Below are 15,916 nucleotides of genomic sequence, written 5' to 3' on the forward strand. Positions count from 1 at the left end.
TTCGGTTTTGGACATGGATGGACAATTAAAAGAACAAGCACCAACCAGCAAAATGGAAAACATTATGAATTTTGGAAGCATGAGCTCCCAGGCAAATTATAAAGATTTGCTGGGCAGAGGACATGCTTAGGAAGTCTGATTTGTCACGTATACCATGCAAAGCGAGAAGGGTTACACGTGACACAATGTATGAAGATACTTCGTAAAACTGGAAAACACTACATATGTTATTATTTTTACTGTTATTTTAAGGATTGTAGCTTACAGATATCCATCTCTCTGTGTTTCTTATATTCGGATAGAAGGAGCTTTTATTCCAAGAGAAGTCAATGATTTTCTATGTTCCTGGTGCCCTAGTCACTCCTCCCACCCCGACCTCTGCACAGATGCTGAGGTCTGAGGTTTCTGTAAACCTCCCTCTGTTGCTCCTGTCACTATGCCCTCCATGAGAGCACACAAATACATCGCAGCATCCCCCAGCTGGGCGGCTGAGATCCTGAGACTGAAGGATTTGTCTGCTTTCTGGAAGTTCACAGAGAAGCGATTATTTGTTGCATTCTCTTGCTTATTAGCTTCTTGGCGAATAATGAGAACCATCTCCCCACTGGGAGGCTGTTTGTACCAGAACAAATAATAATTACTGACACGAGTGTGAAACGTGCAGTCCAGGGTCACGGTCTCTGCCTCATGCACAGACATTTCTGGTTGAGTCTGGGTGACCTTCTGGGCCATGCTGGATCCTGTGGGAAAGAGGAGAGGGTATCACACCAGACAGGTAAGGCAGGCAGTCACAAGCTGATCCCATCCCCAACCACTTTTCCTCTTGATCCAAACCCGAGGCAGCACTTATCAGCTTTCTGCCTCCCCATAGCTGGGCTCTGAGGCGATGCAGTTCCTGTGCTGTTAATCTCTGGTTCACAGCCCCATTAGATAACACTATGCATGAAGACCTCCACCTTCCTTACCAAGACAGGTGGACACCACGACTGCCCACAGCACACGGGCCAGCGGCATGCTGACAGCTGTTCCCTGCAGGGTGAGAAGAGGCTTTGGCTCTCAGCTGGGTGTTCTGTGCTCCACGGCACTTCTGTTTCAGAGCAGGAAATGATCTGACAGGTGGGTGGCTGATTATGTCTCACTGAGGAAAGTTTTCCTAACACTTTCTGGTCTCCCTTTCAGAAAATAGGACTTTGGTTGTATCATTTAAATGAAAATGTGAAAATGTGAAATGTTTTCTGTGTCCTTCTATTCTGGGATGAAAATAAAAGAGACAGGGAGCCAGCAAATTTATTTCTGATATGCCCCAATCTCGGAGAGGAGAGTAGGACCTTGGGTGGTGGCTGGAAGTGGCAGGGTTTCCTTTGAGACAATGACAGACTCTAATTTTTCTTTAAAAAAAATTTTGTTTGACATTTGTTTTTTTATTGAGAGAAAGAGAGAGACAGAGCATGAGCATGGGAGGGGCAGAGAGAGGAGGAGACACAGAATCTGAAGGAGGCTCCAGGCTCCTAGCACAGAGCCCAACGCGGGGCTCGAACTCACAAACTGTGAGAGCATGACCTGGGCCACCCAAGCACCCCTCTAATTTTTCTTTTTTTTTTTTTTCAAAAATAAAAATGACAGGGCGCTTAGGTGACTCAGTTGGTTAAGCGTCTGACTTTGGTTCAGGTCATGATCTTACGGTTTGTAGGATTGAGCCCCACAATGGGCTCTGTGCTGACAGCACAGAGCCTGCCACAGAGCCTGCTTCTGATCCTCTGTCCCCCTCTCTCTCTGCCCCTTCCCTGCTTGTGTTCTTTCTCAAAAATAAATAAAACATTAAAAAAAAACAAAAATAAAAATGACAAAACAAATATGAAAGTATGAACAATTAGCTATGAATGATGAGAATATACCTGTTATATTAATGTATTCAATTTTTTTACATTTCTACAATTTCCTAACATACAGAATGAGATAAAGATAGATTTTTTTTTGAGAGAGAGTGCACATGCACATGCATACACACATACAGTGGGGGTGGGGGCAGAAGAAGAGAGAGAGAGAATCCCAAGCAGCCTCTGCACTGTCTGTGGGATTTGATCTCATGAATGGTGAAATCATGACCTGAGCCAAAATCAAGAGTGGGACACTTAACCCACTGAACCACGCAGGTACTCCTAACAACAGATGTTTGTAACTGGAAAGAGCACTGACTAGATTCAGAAGCAGAACATGTGTCTAACTATGCTTGTGTTTTCCATGGATTCTTTAAGAAAAATAAAAGGGGTGCCTGGGTGGCTTGGTCGGTTGAGCGTCCGACTTCGGCCCAGGTCATGATCTCACAGTTCCTGAGTTCAAGCCCCGCGTCGGGCTCTGTGCTGACCGCTCAGAGCCTGGAGCCTGTTTCGGATTCTGTGTCTCCCTTTCTCTCTGCCCCTCCCATGTTCATCCTCTGTCTCTCTCTGTCTCAAAAATAAATAAACATTAAAAAAAAAAGTCCTTGTTTGTTCTGTATCAGGAAATGCTAAAACAACTATGGCAGGAGTTCTCACTAGCACTGAGTTGCCTCACCCAACTCATAGGAAGAATTGTTTTCCTGACTCTCATTCCGTCTTGAGGAAATGTTGTTGAACAAAGAATGTTTTAAAAAAACATACTATGATTCATTAGAATGTTGCTTTTCCAGACAGAGTGACAGAGATACTTATGTAATTCCGGAGTTAGAGTCCCCAAGCTGGGAGTAAGAACGGGGTCTTGTCACAGACAAGTTAGTGTCTGAGGAGCATGGGTTCTCTGTGACACAGAAGTAGGTGGTTGAGTCTCTCCACTCAGAGAGATGTGCAGGGAGTCATGACGGTTGGGACCAGCCCTGAATGAGGCTATGAAAATCCCATGTTCCACCAAACCCAGTTTGATAGCAATGGAGGAAGGAGCACCATTATTTCTTCTAGATCATCTCCATCTTTGCCCTATGATTTGAATTCCTGTATCTTGGTTTTGGATCTCTGAAAGTCAGTTCTAATACAAGGATTTGTGTGTAAGCAGTTTATTTCCAGATCATTCCAGGAAACATTGGTAAGAAGTAAATCAGGAGGGGGAAGGAGGCCAATACAGGATGTTGTCAACAAGCCAATTAATACCATTGGCAGTTGGAGCTTAATCTAACTGGTAAATCTGGGAGACAGCATAGCACACCCTTTGGAGTTATTCCAAGTGAGGCATGAAGGAGCTGGAGAATTCATCCATAAACTCATTGTTCATCACTGAGTGAGGGCTGCTTTGGGGGCATTAACTCTCCAGCACATCTGGCTAGCCCTGCACGCTGGCCACATGTGTTCCCATGGCCTGAAAATAGTCCTCAGAGTTGCTAGGTTTTTCAGCATGTAGAGGTGACTGTCAAGGGGATATGAACAGAAAACCAATAGCCACTGTACAGCCCGTCCCTTGCACTGCTGGTATCCACTCATGCTCTGTGTCAAATCCGCCCGGATCACTAGTTCTTAAAAAAGATTAACAAAAGGATTAGTGAGACAAATTGTAATCGCAATAGTTGATTTCATGGCTGTAATTCATATATACCAGCTCTCTCCATCTACCTTCTATACCACTCATTCTTGATCCTCTCCATCTTTGGCTAATACATCTATTGGTCTAAGTTTCTATCTCAGTGAGATAACCAAGATCTTTACCCCTGATTATCAAGGTCTAAGCCCCTGATTATTCTTCCCTTGTCAGGCCATAGTTGTTACAATTGCCTATTTATAGTAATCACTGCCACAAAAGCACTCAAAGTCACCCCAGTAAATCCCCTGAAATTTAGTCGTATTTTCCCAGTGCCCATTAGGTAGCAACCGCACTATATCCTCATGATAATCACAGTTGATTGCCCCTGCCAGTGTTGTAACCCCCTTCTTGGCCTTCTGGTCTTCTGGCACGAAGACCTCCAAATGACCAAGCGATTTATGTAACATCAGGTTAAGTGAAAAACCTCTGTGTTTCCCTAGTAGCAGTGCCCTCCTTTCCCCTTCAAGGGGAACTGGGACCCCTAGTTCAGAACAGTGTGAGGACAGGATACATCAACATCCAAGTGAGTCACTGAAGATGAGAGTCGATGGGGAGACAGTCCTGCTTCCACCCCTTGGCTCCACATATTTTATCTAATAGGAAAATAGCATCATAAAGAATAGCTCTCCAACCTCTCAGAGCACTATCCCTAAACTGGTCCTTTCACTGAAACTTTAAGTGATCATTCCAGTGTGGTTTGTGGATAATACTCCAGAAGCGTTAGCATACCCAATGGTCACATGTCCATTGTTACACCTCCTTACTATCAAGCGGATCTGTTGATGCAAAGGTATGTGAAATCCTTTACTCATCATGATAATCAACCAGCCACTCTGAGTCCTCAGTCCATGTTTCTGTGTGTGGCAGTGTGGAGGGAAGGCAAATCATGCCCAGAGTATGCATTAACCCCAACAACCCAATAAGAAAAGATTTCTGCTATCTGCAGGGTGGAAGTGGTCTAATGTAGTCAACTTGGCAACCAGCGGCTGGCTGGTGACCTTGAGGGGTGATTGCATATTAAAGGCTCAGTGTTGTATCTGCTGCTGACAGGTTGGATGTTTGGCAGCAAAGTAGCTAAATCCAATGTAGCAAGAGAAAACCCATGCTTCTGGGCTCATGGAGAACCCCTACTCTGCCACCTTGGCTAATGTGTTCACAAGCCTATATAAGCACTGAAATGGACTAGAGGGGCACCTGGGTGGCTTAGTTAGCTGAGTGTCTGACTCTTGATTTTAGCTCAGGTCATGATCTCACGGTTCATGGGATTGAGCCCAGAGTCGGGCTCTGTGCTGACAGTGCAGAGCCTGCTTGGGATTCTCTCCCTCTCCCTCTCTTTCTGCCCCTCCCCCGCTCACACTTGTATTCTCTCTCACTTTCTCAAAATAAATAAATATTTAAAAAAAAGAAAAAAGAAATGGACTAGAGACAGGCTGGTGATGTCCTCTGAATGGGTCATCTTTTCCACATGGACATTGAGCTCCTTGTAGTGAATGCTTTGTGGTGGGTATTGATGTGCGACACAATGACCAGAACACTGTGCCTGCACTCACTGCTTCTTTTTTTTTTTTTAATTTTTTTTTCAACGTTTTTTATTTATTTTTGGGACAGAGAGAGACAGAGCATGAACGGGGGAGGGGCAGAGAGAGAAGGAGACACAGAATCGGAAACAGGCTCCAGGCTCCGAGCCATCAGCCCAGAGCCTGACGCGGGGCTCGAACTCACAGACTGCGAGATCGTGACCTGGCTGAAGTCGGATGCTTAACCAACTGCGCCACCCAGGCGCCCCTGCATTCACTACTTCTTGGGTTCATCGTTGCCCCAAATGTGACTCGTCCTCCTCCCACTCACCTGCTCAGGGTTCTGATCCTAGAAAGAGCAGTTGTTTGGGACTTTGAAAGACCTCTGGCTAGTAACTTCCGGTTATACCCCTTGACTCTTCCCTAACCAGCCAGCCTCCACTTTTCAGGAGGAACCAGACTTTCTATCATACTGTGTTATCTTTACACTTCGTCCTTTATAAACTTTATACCATTTTCCCTCAGCTTTTTGTTCTTGATCTTCTAAGCCAGCCTTTTCAGAATGTCAAAATATATTTTCTTTCACTACTGAATATGATGGTCATGGCTTTTAAGATTTTGTATTTTCAATGTATTTGTAAAAGTCTACAAAAGAGCTCAAGGGCAAGAATTTTATTCTGTTCTCTCTTTGTTCTTTAGTGCTCTCCCCTTTCTGGTATTAAGCCTCAGGATCTTGGACTAGGTTTAATGGAGTAAGGACTTCACACTGAGAAACAAAATACATTAGATGGTATTTGAAAACATTATCCCTCTGCCCAAGATCTTCAAATGAAATATTTGATATCAGGTTATTAAAAGCCCCTCGTGTTTGCTCAAAGTTAAGTTCAGCGCCCTGGAGCCCTTGTAGAAGTTGGTGCAGGGCTGAGCAGGGTTTGGGTGCAAGGCACAGGTGTCTGAGAAGCACCGTGCTATCCACTGCACACAGGAAGGTGGCTGAGTCATAGAGGAGCGAATCTTTCAAGTGCAGAGAAAAGTGCTGGTCCCCTTTGTTAGACGTGGCTGTAAATCTTCCTCTGATCTTCTCTTTCTCATTTGATCGAATATGTATCAGAGTGTGGATGCCTTCTGTGGGATCCTGCCTAAACCATTGGAAGAAATCCAGAGTACTGTCTCTGTAAGTGCAGTTTATTGTGAAGCTCTCGCCTTCCTGGACTGTCAGGGAAGGAGGGCTCTGTTCCACTGGACGCTGTCCATTTGACCCTGTTCAGAGAGAGTGAGAAGACTTTCATACATAAGAAACTGTTTTGTTTTGTTTTGTTTTGTTTTGTTTTGTTTTGTTTTAAAGAATTTTCCCTGAGGGACCCCGAGGATCCCTCTGGATTTCATTTCCAGAGCTGCACCCTATCCCTTCCCCTCCCCCTCACGCACAGGTTAGCTTCACACACAGGAGCATCAGCAAGGCTTGTAGGGCAATCTCCATTCCTGCTTCTTCCTGGAGTCTCTGACCATTCAGTTTGGAGGCCTGGAACTGACAATGTTCATTGAGCCTGGTTCACTGTTCTGGATTCTTCTGCCTCTTTTGGTTTGGAAGCTTAGGTGATCTTCATACTGTTTTCACAACCAATCAAAAGCTGACCTGTCACGTCAAACGCATCATTGAATATACTCTTTCCTGCTTCTCCCATCACTCAGTCCAGTTCCCAGCCAATCACTTTTGCCAGTGGAATCACTGCCCCCAGGTGGTCTGAACTTTTTTTGTTATATTTTTTTTTCCTTTTTTTCCCCTTTAATACAATGTAACTCATTATGCTAGATCAAAGGATGATAGAACATACAGAGAGGGGGGAAGCAAACAAAATAGAAAAAAAACAAAACATAGTGTTAAAATGTTCTCCAGTAATGACTGTCTGAATCTTCTTAGTGCCTGGAATGCTCTTCCTTCCACTGCTCACCTTTAATGAAAATCTACAAAGTTCATTGCCTATATGACCCCATACTACATTCTGAGGGATATAAATCAAAGGTTGAGAAAAGACCTGATCCTTCTCCTCAGTTGATTAGTGTCTGTCATGGCTTTGTTGTATCTTTCAATCTGAACAGGTTTAAATTAGCCGAAAAAGTCAGAGCTTTTCCAGATTCTCCCTGAAAATATAAAGGAGGGAAATATAATATATATATTTTTAATTTAAAAATGGTTTTATTTTTTGTATTTTATTTTTATTAGAAAGAGAATATTCAAGGGGGAAGGGGCGAGGGAAAGGAGAGAGAACCTAACAGGTTCCACACCCAGCCAACCTAAGCAGGTTCCACACCCAGCACAGAGCCTGACATGGGGCTTGATCTGATGAAAACCATGAGATCATGACCTGGGCAGAAATCAAGAGTCAGATGCTCAACTGACTGAGCCATCCAGGCGTCCCCAATATCTTTTCTTTTAATACATTCTCAGATGTGAGAAAGCACCCTGGTATCTGGCTAACTCTGAAAATGGTAGTGCTTTTGCAAAAATCTGAGTGTTTCTTATATTTCAGTCTGGGCACCTGTGCAAAGTCCAGTAATTTCTCCTATTTAGTTTTTACATATTAGTTATCTGAAACCCTGTTTTATGGTCTCCTATATTTACAGAAAGGATTAGGAACTGGAAGAGGAGAGATTAAGGAGCAAAGTTCTCTTCTATCCTTTGCATCCAGTCCTCACTCTGATGATTCTAGATACCGACCTAGAATCGACTTAACCACATTTCCTCAGGTACCTTCCGTGGCCGAAGCCCTGGCCCTGGCACACCAATCCCCATCCTTCCCTCCTTCACTTCTTGCTGTGGGGCTGAGCTAAGTGGCTGAGAGTTGGTGATGAGTAAAGGGCTGTGATCTTCTTTGATGTTCATTGTGGATGTCAGTCTTCCACTCTGCATGTGTGAAATTATGTACAACAGGGAGACTGCTTCTTCTAGCGTTTTTCCTGAAGCTCCATGTCATAGTAACTCAGCTAGGAGTTAGCTCCCTCTTGGATCTGCAGAGTCAGAGGAGAACTATGGTTTACCTTCCCCTGTCCTCTGATTTCTGCTTGAGAAGAAAACAACAGACCACCCGTGGGGTGGTCAGCGGAGAATCTGGCTGCTTGTAAATTGCTACACTTTCTTGGGAACATGATGGTTCTTTTCCTAATCAGAGCACTGTCAAAGGGCATCAAATCTGGAACCACAAAAATACTAGCAAAACTTCTTCATGTCTTTTTAAAGATTTTCTCTCCACTGATGAGGAATGTTCTCAAAGGTGGGAATTTTAGTCTGGGAAGAATAAAAGGAATTGTTTCAGTTGTTTGGGAGAAGTAGCAATTATATGAGCATTTCCCTTGGAATTTTTTTCTTTCCTGTCTCAGGTGTGATGATTTCAACCTGCCAGATAGGTGCCAACAGGACTATGTCTGGTTAAAGGTGATTTAACAATTTTCCTGAGCAATGATGGACAGGGGTTGTAGTAGGTCAACAATAAATGTTGAGTGCCTGCTATCAAAAGCTCTTTCAACTTAACCCTGTGGGGATGTTTAATAAAATGTACAAAATAGAATATGCTAATTATGCAGCTGGGGGAGACTGGAAAAACACGTGTAAAGTTAACTAACTCTAGAGGGCACTGGATGATAGGTATTAGCACTTATAACAATATAAGCAAAGTATAGGAGTGAAATATTTGCAGTTAAGAATGAATAGCTTTGGGATGCCTAGACGGCTCAGTTGGTTAAGTGGTTAAGCATCTCACTCTTGATTTCGTCTCAGGTCATGTTCTCATGATTTGTGAGTTCGAGACCCACATTGGGCTATGAGCTGACACTGCAGAGCCTGCTTGGGGTTCTCTCTCTCACTAGTGCTCTCTCTCTCTCTCTCGAAATAAATAAATAAATAAACTTAAAAATTACTTTTAAAAGAATGAGTAGCTTAATAACTGGCATAAGAGCTAGCAAGAAAAATCATGTTCATCTCCATTGATATGGAAAAGGCATGTGACAAAATACAAAACCCATTCATGTTAAAAACACTAAAAAAAAAAGGAATTACTAACAAATCCCTTAACACAAAAAAATGCATATGCATATGTCACAACCCCAAACCAACACCTACTTATGGGGAAATGCTAGAGACTTCCTTATGAAAGGTAAGGGAAAGACAAAGTCTGCTATCCTCACCACTATTTAACAGCATGTTGGAGCTACTAGCTAATTCAGTCAGCTCAGAGAAAAAGAATTTGAAGCATAAGAATTGGAAAGAAGTAAAACATCATCTGCACGTTTGCAGAAGAAATGATTATATACCAGAATATCTAAAAGAGAAAAAGACAGTTTATAATATAAACAACAGTTTAAGTACAGTATTCATAGCATTCACATGCAACCCCCCCCAAAAAAACCAGATAAAAAAACATGTAGAAGAAATGAGCACATTATTGCATAAAAATAAAAAGAAAGAGGAAGGAAGGAAAGTTCTTTTTTTTAAAGTTTATTTTGAGAGAGAAAGAGCAGGGGAGGGGCAGAGAAAGAGGGAGAGAGAGAATCCCAAGCAGACTCAGCACTGTCAGCTCAGAGCCTGATGCAGGGCTTGATCCATAAACAGTGAGATCATGACTTGAGCTGAAATCAAGAGCCTGACAGTTAAATGACTGAGTTACCCAGGTGCCCCGAAAGGAAGGAAAATTCTTAAGTGCAAACAGACTAGGCAGACAGGTCAGTTAAATGGAATGGCAAGTTAATAAATCGGCCCAACTGTGTATGGGTATTTAGCACATGACTGACAGCATCTCATATCAGTGTGTGTGGGTGGTGGGGGGAATGACTCCTCAGTATGCTGTAATAACTTGTATCTCTTCTAACTGCTTCTATTAGATTGTGATAGTGTCCCATTTTAGACCAGTGGTATTCAAACTGGGGTTTATGTGCTCTTGGAGTTGTATGAAGAGTTTCCATGGGTTCTCTAGATAATTCTAGAGGAATCCAACTATATATGATTTTCTTAAAACTTATCTGCTCTAGAACATGCCTGAGATCCAGATGTCATGCTGCTGCTTCTTTCCCATTTCCCTTTCCACTCTACCCTTCCCTTAAAAAAAAAAATAAAAGAAAAAAAGTAGTATACATCTCAACCATCCTGAATCTTAGTATGGTGTATTACTTCAGAGTGCCAAATCTCCAAGGTACCATATAAGGAGATAATTCAATGGCTTCTTCAGAGGGAGAATTCTTAACAGCTAAGCAAGAACTATAACAAGACAGGGCTATACTTCAATTAGATAACAACCTCTAGACAAGATTCCTTGTTTCTATCTATCTATTTACCTATCTATCTATCTATCTATCATCTTAGAATTAGTGTTTAGAAATGAATTGGTTGTTGCAGGGGAAAGGGAAACATTTCCTTTCTTCCCTTCTAGGTTTTTTGGCTGGTCTAATAATTAAAGTGACATAAGACAAATTAACAGAAGAAAAACATTTATTTGTAAGGAGTTCAAAGATATATGAGTCTCAAAGAAGGAACCAAAGCAGGCAGCTTTTCTTTTAGACAAAGAAACAATACATTTGTCAGGAATTGAGAAGACAAAGGGGCTTGGGTTTGAAGTAGTAAATTAGTAAAGAAGTAGCAAGTTTGTTTATACAGCCTTCTCAGCCTTAAATTCCCTACCTCTAGTAATAAGGATCGCTTTTACCCTCCAGGAGCAGGAATGGTGGGCTTCACGTGGGGAATTTATTTCCTGCTTTCAGGAGGCCAGAGGAGGGTCAGAGTGACCTTCTTGCCTTGGCTGTGTCCTAAGTGACTTTAATTCAAAATAACCAATATGCCACAGTGGCATAATTTGGGATGGCCTGACATGAACCCCATTAGTGTCACTGAAACCTAGCATGTAACATCATTATTTGAATTGAAAAACGAAGTCAGACTTCTTCTGACAGGAAATAAATCTTATGTGGCCAGTTTGACAGTGTGGGGTATGAAGAAAGAGAGAATTAAAGACTCCAAGGTGTTTGGCTTTAATATAACTACCTTTCTTTTTCCTTTTCTCTTTTCTTTTCTTTTCTTTTCTTTTCTTTTCTTTTCTGTCTTCTCTCTTCTCTTCTCTTCTCTTCTCTTCTCTTCTCTTCTCTCTACTTTTCTTTTTGAGATAGAAAAGAGCAAGGGAATAGTCTATGGGAGGGAATCAGGCATTATGTTTTGGATATGTTAAATATAAGATGCCAATTAGACATCCAGTGTAGATATTATACCAATTACAGTATATATGAGCCTGGCTTTCAACAGAGAAGGCTGGGTTGGAGATGTAAATTTGTGAGTCATCAATGGGTAAGTCAGTGGTAATTAAAATCATATTTCTAGATGAGATTGTAGGGGAGGCAGAGCTTTACCTTTTCCTCCAGCTAGGCCTGAAAATTAACTTGAAAGAAAATGGATTAGCAGGGGGAAAACATGTAGATTTTATTTAATAATTTTTACATGTACAGGGAAGCCTTCATGGAAAAATGGGAACCAGGCCTAAGTATTTATATGCTAAGTTGAACAAAGAGAGACAACTGTGGACAAGTAATAAAACATATGGGTAGATCAAAGGGGAAGAGGGGAGTGACTTTAACAAGGTCTGTTTGCACAGATTTCCTTCAGCACAACCTCCATCTCTGGTGTTATGAATGCTTCTTTTCTGGGTGAGGGAGGGTATCGTTTTTCACCTCCTTCTCTCAGGAAGAAAAAGAGGTGGTGGGAGAGGGGTGGCATGCCAAAAACCCTTTTTGCACCTGCTATTTCCCAAGTGCCTTCTGCTCAAAATAATCAATATGCCAAAGTGGCACATTTTGGGGTGGCATGTCCTGACCTCCTTTAAGATTATTTAAAGAGAATGACTGTAGATAGAGAATATGTTTGAGAACTGAACCCTGCAACAAGACAACATGTAGAGGTCAGCGGGAGGGGGCAGGTCTAGGGAAGGAGATAGGGCAGGAGTGGTTTGTGAAGCGGAAGGCAAACCAGGAGGACATGGACAAAGACGGGATTCAGGGAGAAAGTAGCTGTGGTGTCACATTCTTCAAGATTCAATAAGATAAGGAATGGTAATGGATCATTGGGTTTGTTGATGGGAGACTCATTTGGGACCTTAGCGAGAGTAATTTCAATGGAAAGGTAGGAATGAAAATCTGACTAAAGTGGGTTCAAGTATAAAGGGGGTAGGGTGTAGAGATCATTAATTTAGAAAACATTTTAAAGGAGTTTTGTTTTTAAGAAAGACAAGAAACAGAAAATGTGTAAACTGGTTTTACCCATTGAGCCACTAATTCTAGTTCTAGGGTGCTGTCCTAATGAAATGATGAACATTTTAAATTAAAATTTAGATTTAAGGGTGCTCGCTTTGGCAGCACATATACTAAAATTGGAACAATACAGAGAAGATTAGCATGGCCCCCGCACAAGGAGGATGCGCAAATTTGTGAAGCATTCCATATTTTTAAAACATAAGAGACTCATAAATATGGAGAACAAACAGAGGGTTATACGAGGGGGTGTGGGAGGGGGATGGGCTAAATGGGTAAGAGGCATTAAGGAATCTACTCCTGAAATCATTGTTGCACTATATGGTAACTAATTTGAATGTAAATTAAAAAAAAGAAAAGAAAAGAAAAGAAATATCTGTAAAAAAAAAATTAGATTTAAGGGGCACCTGGCTGGCTCAGTCCATGGAGTATGCTACTATTGATCTCGGGGTTGTGAGTTCAAGCCCCACATTGGGTGTAGAGATTGCTTAAAAAAATATTTAAAAAACATTTAGATTTAAGATGGTTACCATAATGCCATTTAAAATTATTTAGGGGCACCTGGGTGGCTCAGTGGGTTGAGCATCCAACTCAATTTCAGCTCAGGTCATGATCTCACAGTTCGTGAGATCGACCCTCAAGTCGGGCTCTGTGCCGACAGCAAGGAGCCTGCTTGAAATTCTCTCTCCCCCCGTCTCTGCTCCTCCCCAGCTTGTGCTCATGCTCCTTCCCTCTCTCAAAATAAAAAAATTAAAATTATTTAAAATAAGAAATAAAGAATCAAAATATATCAAAGCATGACAATTATAAAGTTGAGTATGGTATACTTATGATGTAGAACAGATCATCAATCAGTTTAAACTATGAATGCAAGGCTTTAAAAGACAGAAACGGAACTGTTAATAAAAGAACATAAAATTTTTCCTACAATACGATGTAACAAAGTACAAAAAAGTGAAAGAGAAACAAGTGAAAATAATGAGTGCTTATCTGTGAATGTTTTTAGTATTTTTTTCTATTTTTTCCGCTCAGAAATTTGTAAACATACCTAAGACTAACATGACTGATGTTCACTATAATGAAGGTAAACTGATGATTATCCGCCTCTATATAATTCCAACTATTTTGACTAGACAATGCTTCTAGGCACCACAAATTCAGCCCATAAAATAATGCAAAATCAATCAAGAGTCTCTCCCCATCTCTGGGTATTAATTATGGATCTATTGATTGTAAATGACAAAATCTTGACTCATGCTGGCTTGTTCCCCAAAGACAGTGTTTTGACTTTTGCAGCTCCAGGCAGAGTTGGATCTACAGGTTCAGATTATGCTCTCTGAAATCTGTCCTTCTTCCTGTCTCAGCACTGTCTTTCTGACTCTTAGACTAAGATGTGAATGATACTCCCAAATGTTGTGCAGTGAATAACTTGCACAATTCACAAAAATTTGGAGGCTTTACTGGACAGAAAAAAACCATGAAAGCCACAGGTGTCCACTTAAAGAAATCTGTCTGCAAAGCAGTTATACTAATTTACTTCTTGCGTCTTTGTGTTTACTCTCTTGTCCACAGTGGTTTCAACTTTTGAGATGCTGGAAGCCTATTTAATAACAAATCTTAAGTATGCCCTTTTGGACAAATCTTCTCTGTCCATGGCCCATTCCTATTTCTCCTCTCTTTCCTCTGAATTGTTTTTTGTCTCTTCCACCATTCAAGATCCTAAATGAGTCTATCATAGCATTGCCCAACATTCTGCACCAAGAAAATCTTCCCCTGACAGGAACAGTGGTGAGTGACATAATTCTAACTCTAATGACTGTTTTTTCAGATTGGATTGTAGATATTTGATGGAAATAAAAGGTGCAGACTTTGAAAATTTCTACATCTCTCACTTCATCTATCACCAAATAATGTTATAGAAAGCCTTTTATTTGATAACATAGATTTCTCTTTCTCACTGTTATCAGTCTCTAATTTTAAAGAATGTCTTTCTTTTCTGAATGATGTGGAAATAAAATGAAATCACCAAAAGGCAGAACAACCATTTTAGTTTTACTATAGAGTTGGTGTCTATTTTTTAAAAATGTTTATTTAATTTTTTGAGAGACAGAGAGACAGAGTGCGAGCAGGGAAGGGGCAGACAGAGAGGGAGACACAGAATCTGAAGCAGGCTCTGGGCTCTGAACTGTCAGCACAGAGCCTGACGCAAGGCACGATCTCGTGAACCACGAGATCATGATCTGAGCTGAAATTGGTCACTTAACCAACTGAACCACTCAGACACCTCTATGTCTACTTTTTACAGTGTTTACTTGAGTCTCAAAACCTGCATCAATTAATAGAAAAACAGAACTACAAGTCCCCTAAAAACTTAACATATTGCTGCCTGAAGAACCATTCTGTTTTACGTACACCCAACCATATTTTTCTAAGAGTTAATGTGAAACAGAATGTAGCTATGTTTTATTTGTTTGGTCTGTAGTATTTGATTTAAAATTTTGTTCTTTATGCGGTTAATGAATTGAAAAAAGCAATTAGTCTTCCCCTTCCTGCAAACAAAACTCAGGCTGGAAAGTGATCATAAAATTGAAACACACTTGAAAAAGCATTTAGATTTTTCCTTTTCTCCAATATGGGCTATTCACTGGTGGTTGAATTGCTCAGAGAAAAGAAAATTTATATGTTCGTTGGATCAATTATTACAGTAATCCAGTATTTCCATATATTTAGAAATGTGCTTATAAAAGTAAATCTTTGATGTTATTTAACAATTTAAATTTAGATGAACATCTCATTCTGAAAAACAATTTCAAGTCATTTAACAATTTAAATTTAGATGAACATCTCATTCTGAAAAACAATTTCAAATTATTTTTTAATTTTGTTTATGGTAAAGACATATAATCTCATGATTTCTCTTTGTCTGGGAGGAACCCGGTTCTGGGCTGTGTGTAGTCTCTTGGATTAATAATTGGCTCAAACTGACATTTCGTATTATCTCACAGTACTACCCAATAAAAATTATCCCCTTTAGTAATACTAAAAACTTCTAACTTTCATTCAGTTTCCATGAATCTGGAAGTGATTTTTTTTTTTTATTGGTGGCAAATTTTAGAAGCATTTTAGTTAGGTTCTTTTATGGCATTTTCTCCATTTAAATCTTAAAATTCTTAATTTTGCACAAAATCATATAATTTTGTAATTCTTTATCATCACTGGAAAATGGACATTCCACTTTTCTTTGAATATTTTCTGTAATGAGGAATATTTTACACTTCAAAGCAGTCTGTTTTGTTTTGAAAAACCTCTAGCTGAAAATTGTCTCCATATAAATTCTAACCATTGGCTATAAAGGTAGGTTATTAGCTATAAATATGACACGTGGGTCATTCATTCATTCAACCATCATTTAGTGAATGCTTATTGGTAAGAAAAAATTTGATGTCTTCAGAAAGCTTAAATCAGACTATTGGCTAAAAATCTAAGAGTATTTGTATACATGTGGATTATGGGAGATGATGTAAGTAAGGTAATGTTATTTCAAAACCTTGGAAGCTTCCTAAGTGAAATCT

The 15,916-nt window shown here is 40.5% G+C and overlaps 1 non-coding gene and 1 gene segment (V, D, J or C); one reads left to right on the plus strand and one right to left on the minus strand.

Moving 5' to 3' along the window:
- Positions 1–327: 327 nt before the first annotated feature.
- Positions 328–809, minus strand: LOC125908829 (T cell receptor alpha variable 38-1-like). The segment is given in 1 exon segment: positions 328–809. A coding segment is annotated over 1 exon segment (375 nt).
- Positions 810–12,433: 11,624 nt separating this feature from the next.
- Positions 12,434–12,540, plus strand: LOC125910445 (U6 spliceosomal RNA). Its single transcript, XR_007453955.1, has one exon. It is a non-coding gene; the product is annotated as a U6 spliceosomal RNA (small nuclear RNA).
- The last annotated feature ends 3,376 nt before the right edge of the window (positions 12,541–15,916 follow it).

This window comes from Panthera uncia (genome assembly GCF_023721935.1).
Source record: "Panthera uncia isolate 11264 chromosome B3 unlocalized genomic scaffold, Puncia_PCG_1.0 HiC_scaffold_1, whole genome shotgun sequence".
Lineage (NCBI taxonomy): Eukaryota > Metazoa > Chordata > Mammalia > Carnivora > Felidae > Panthera > Panthera uncia.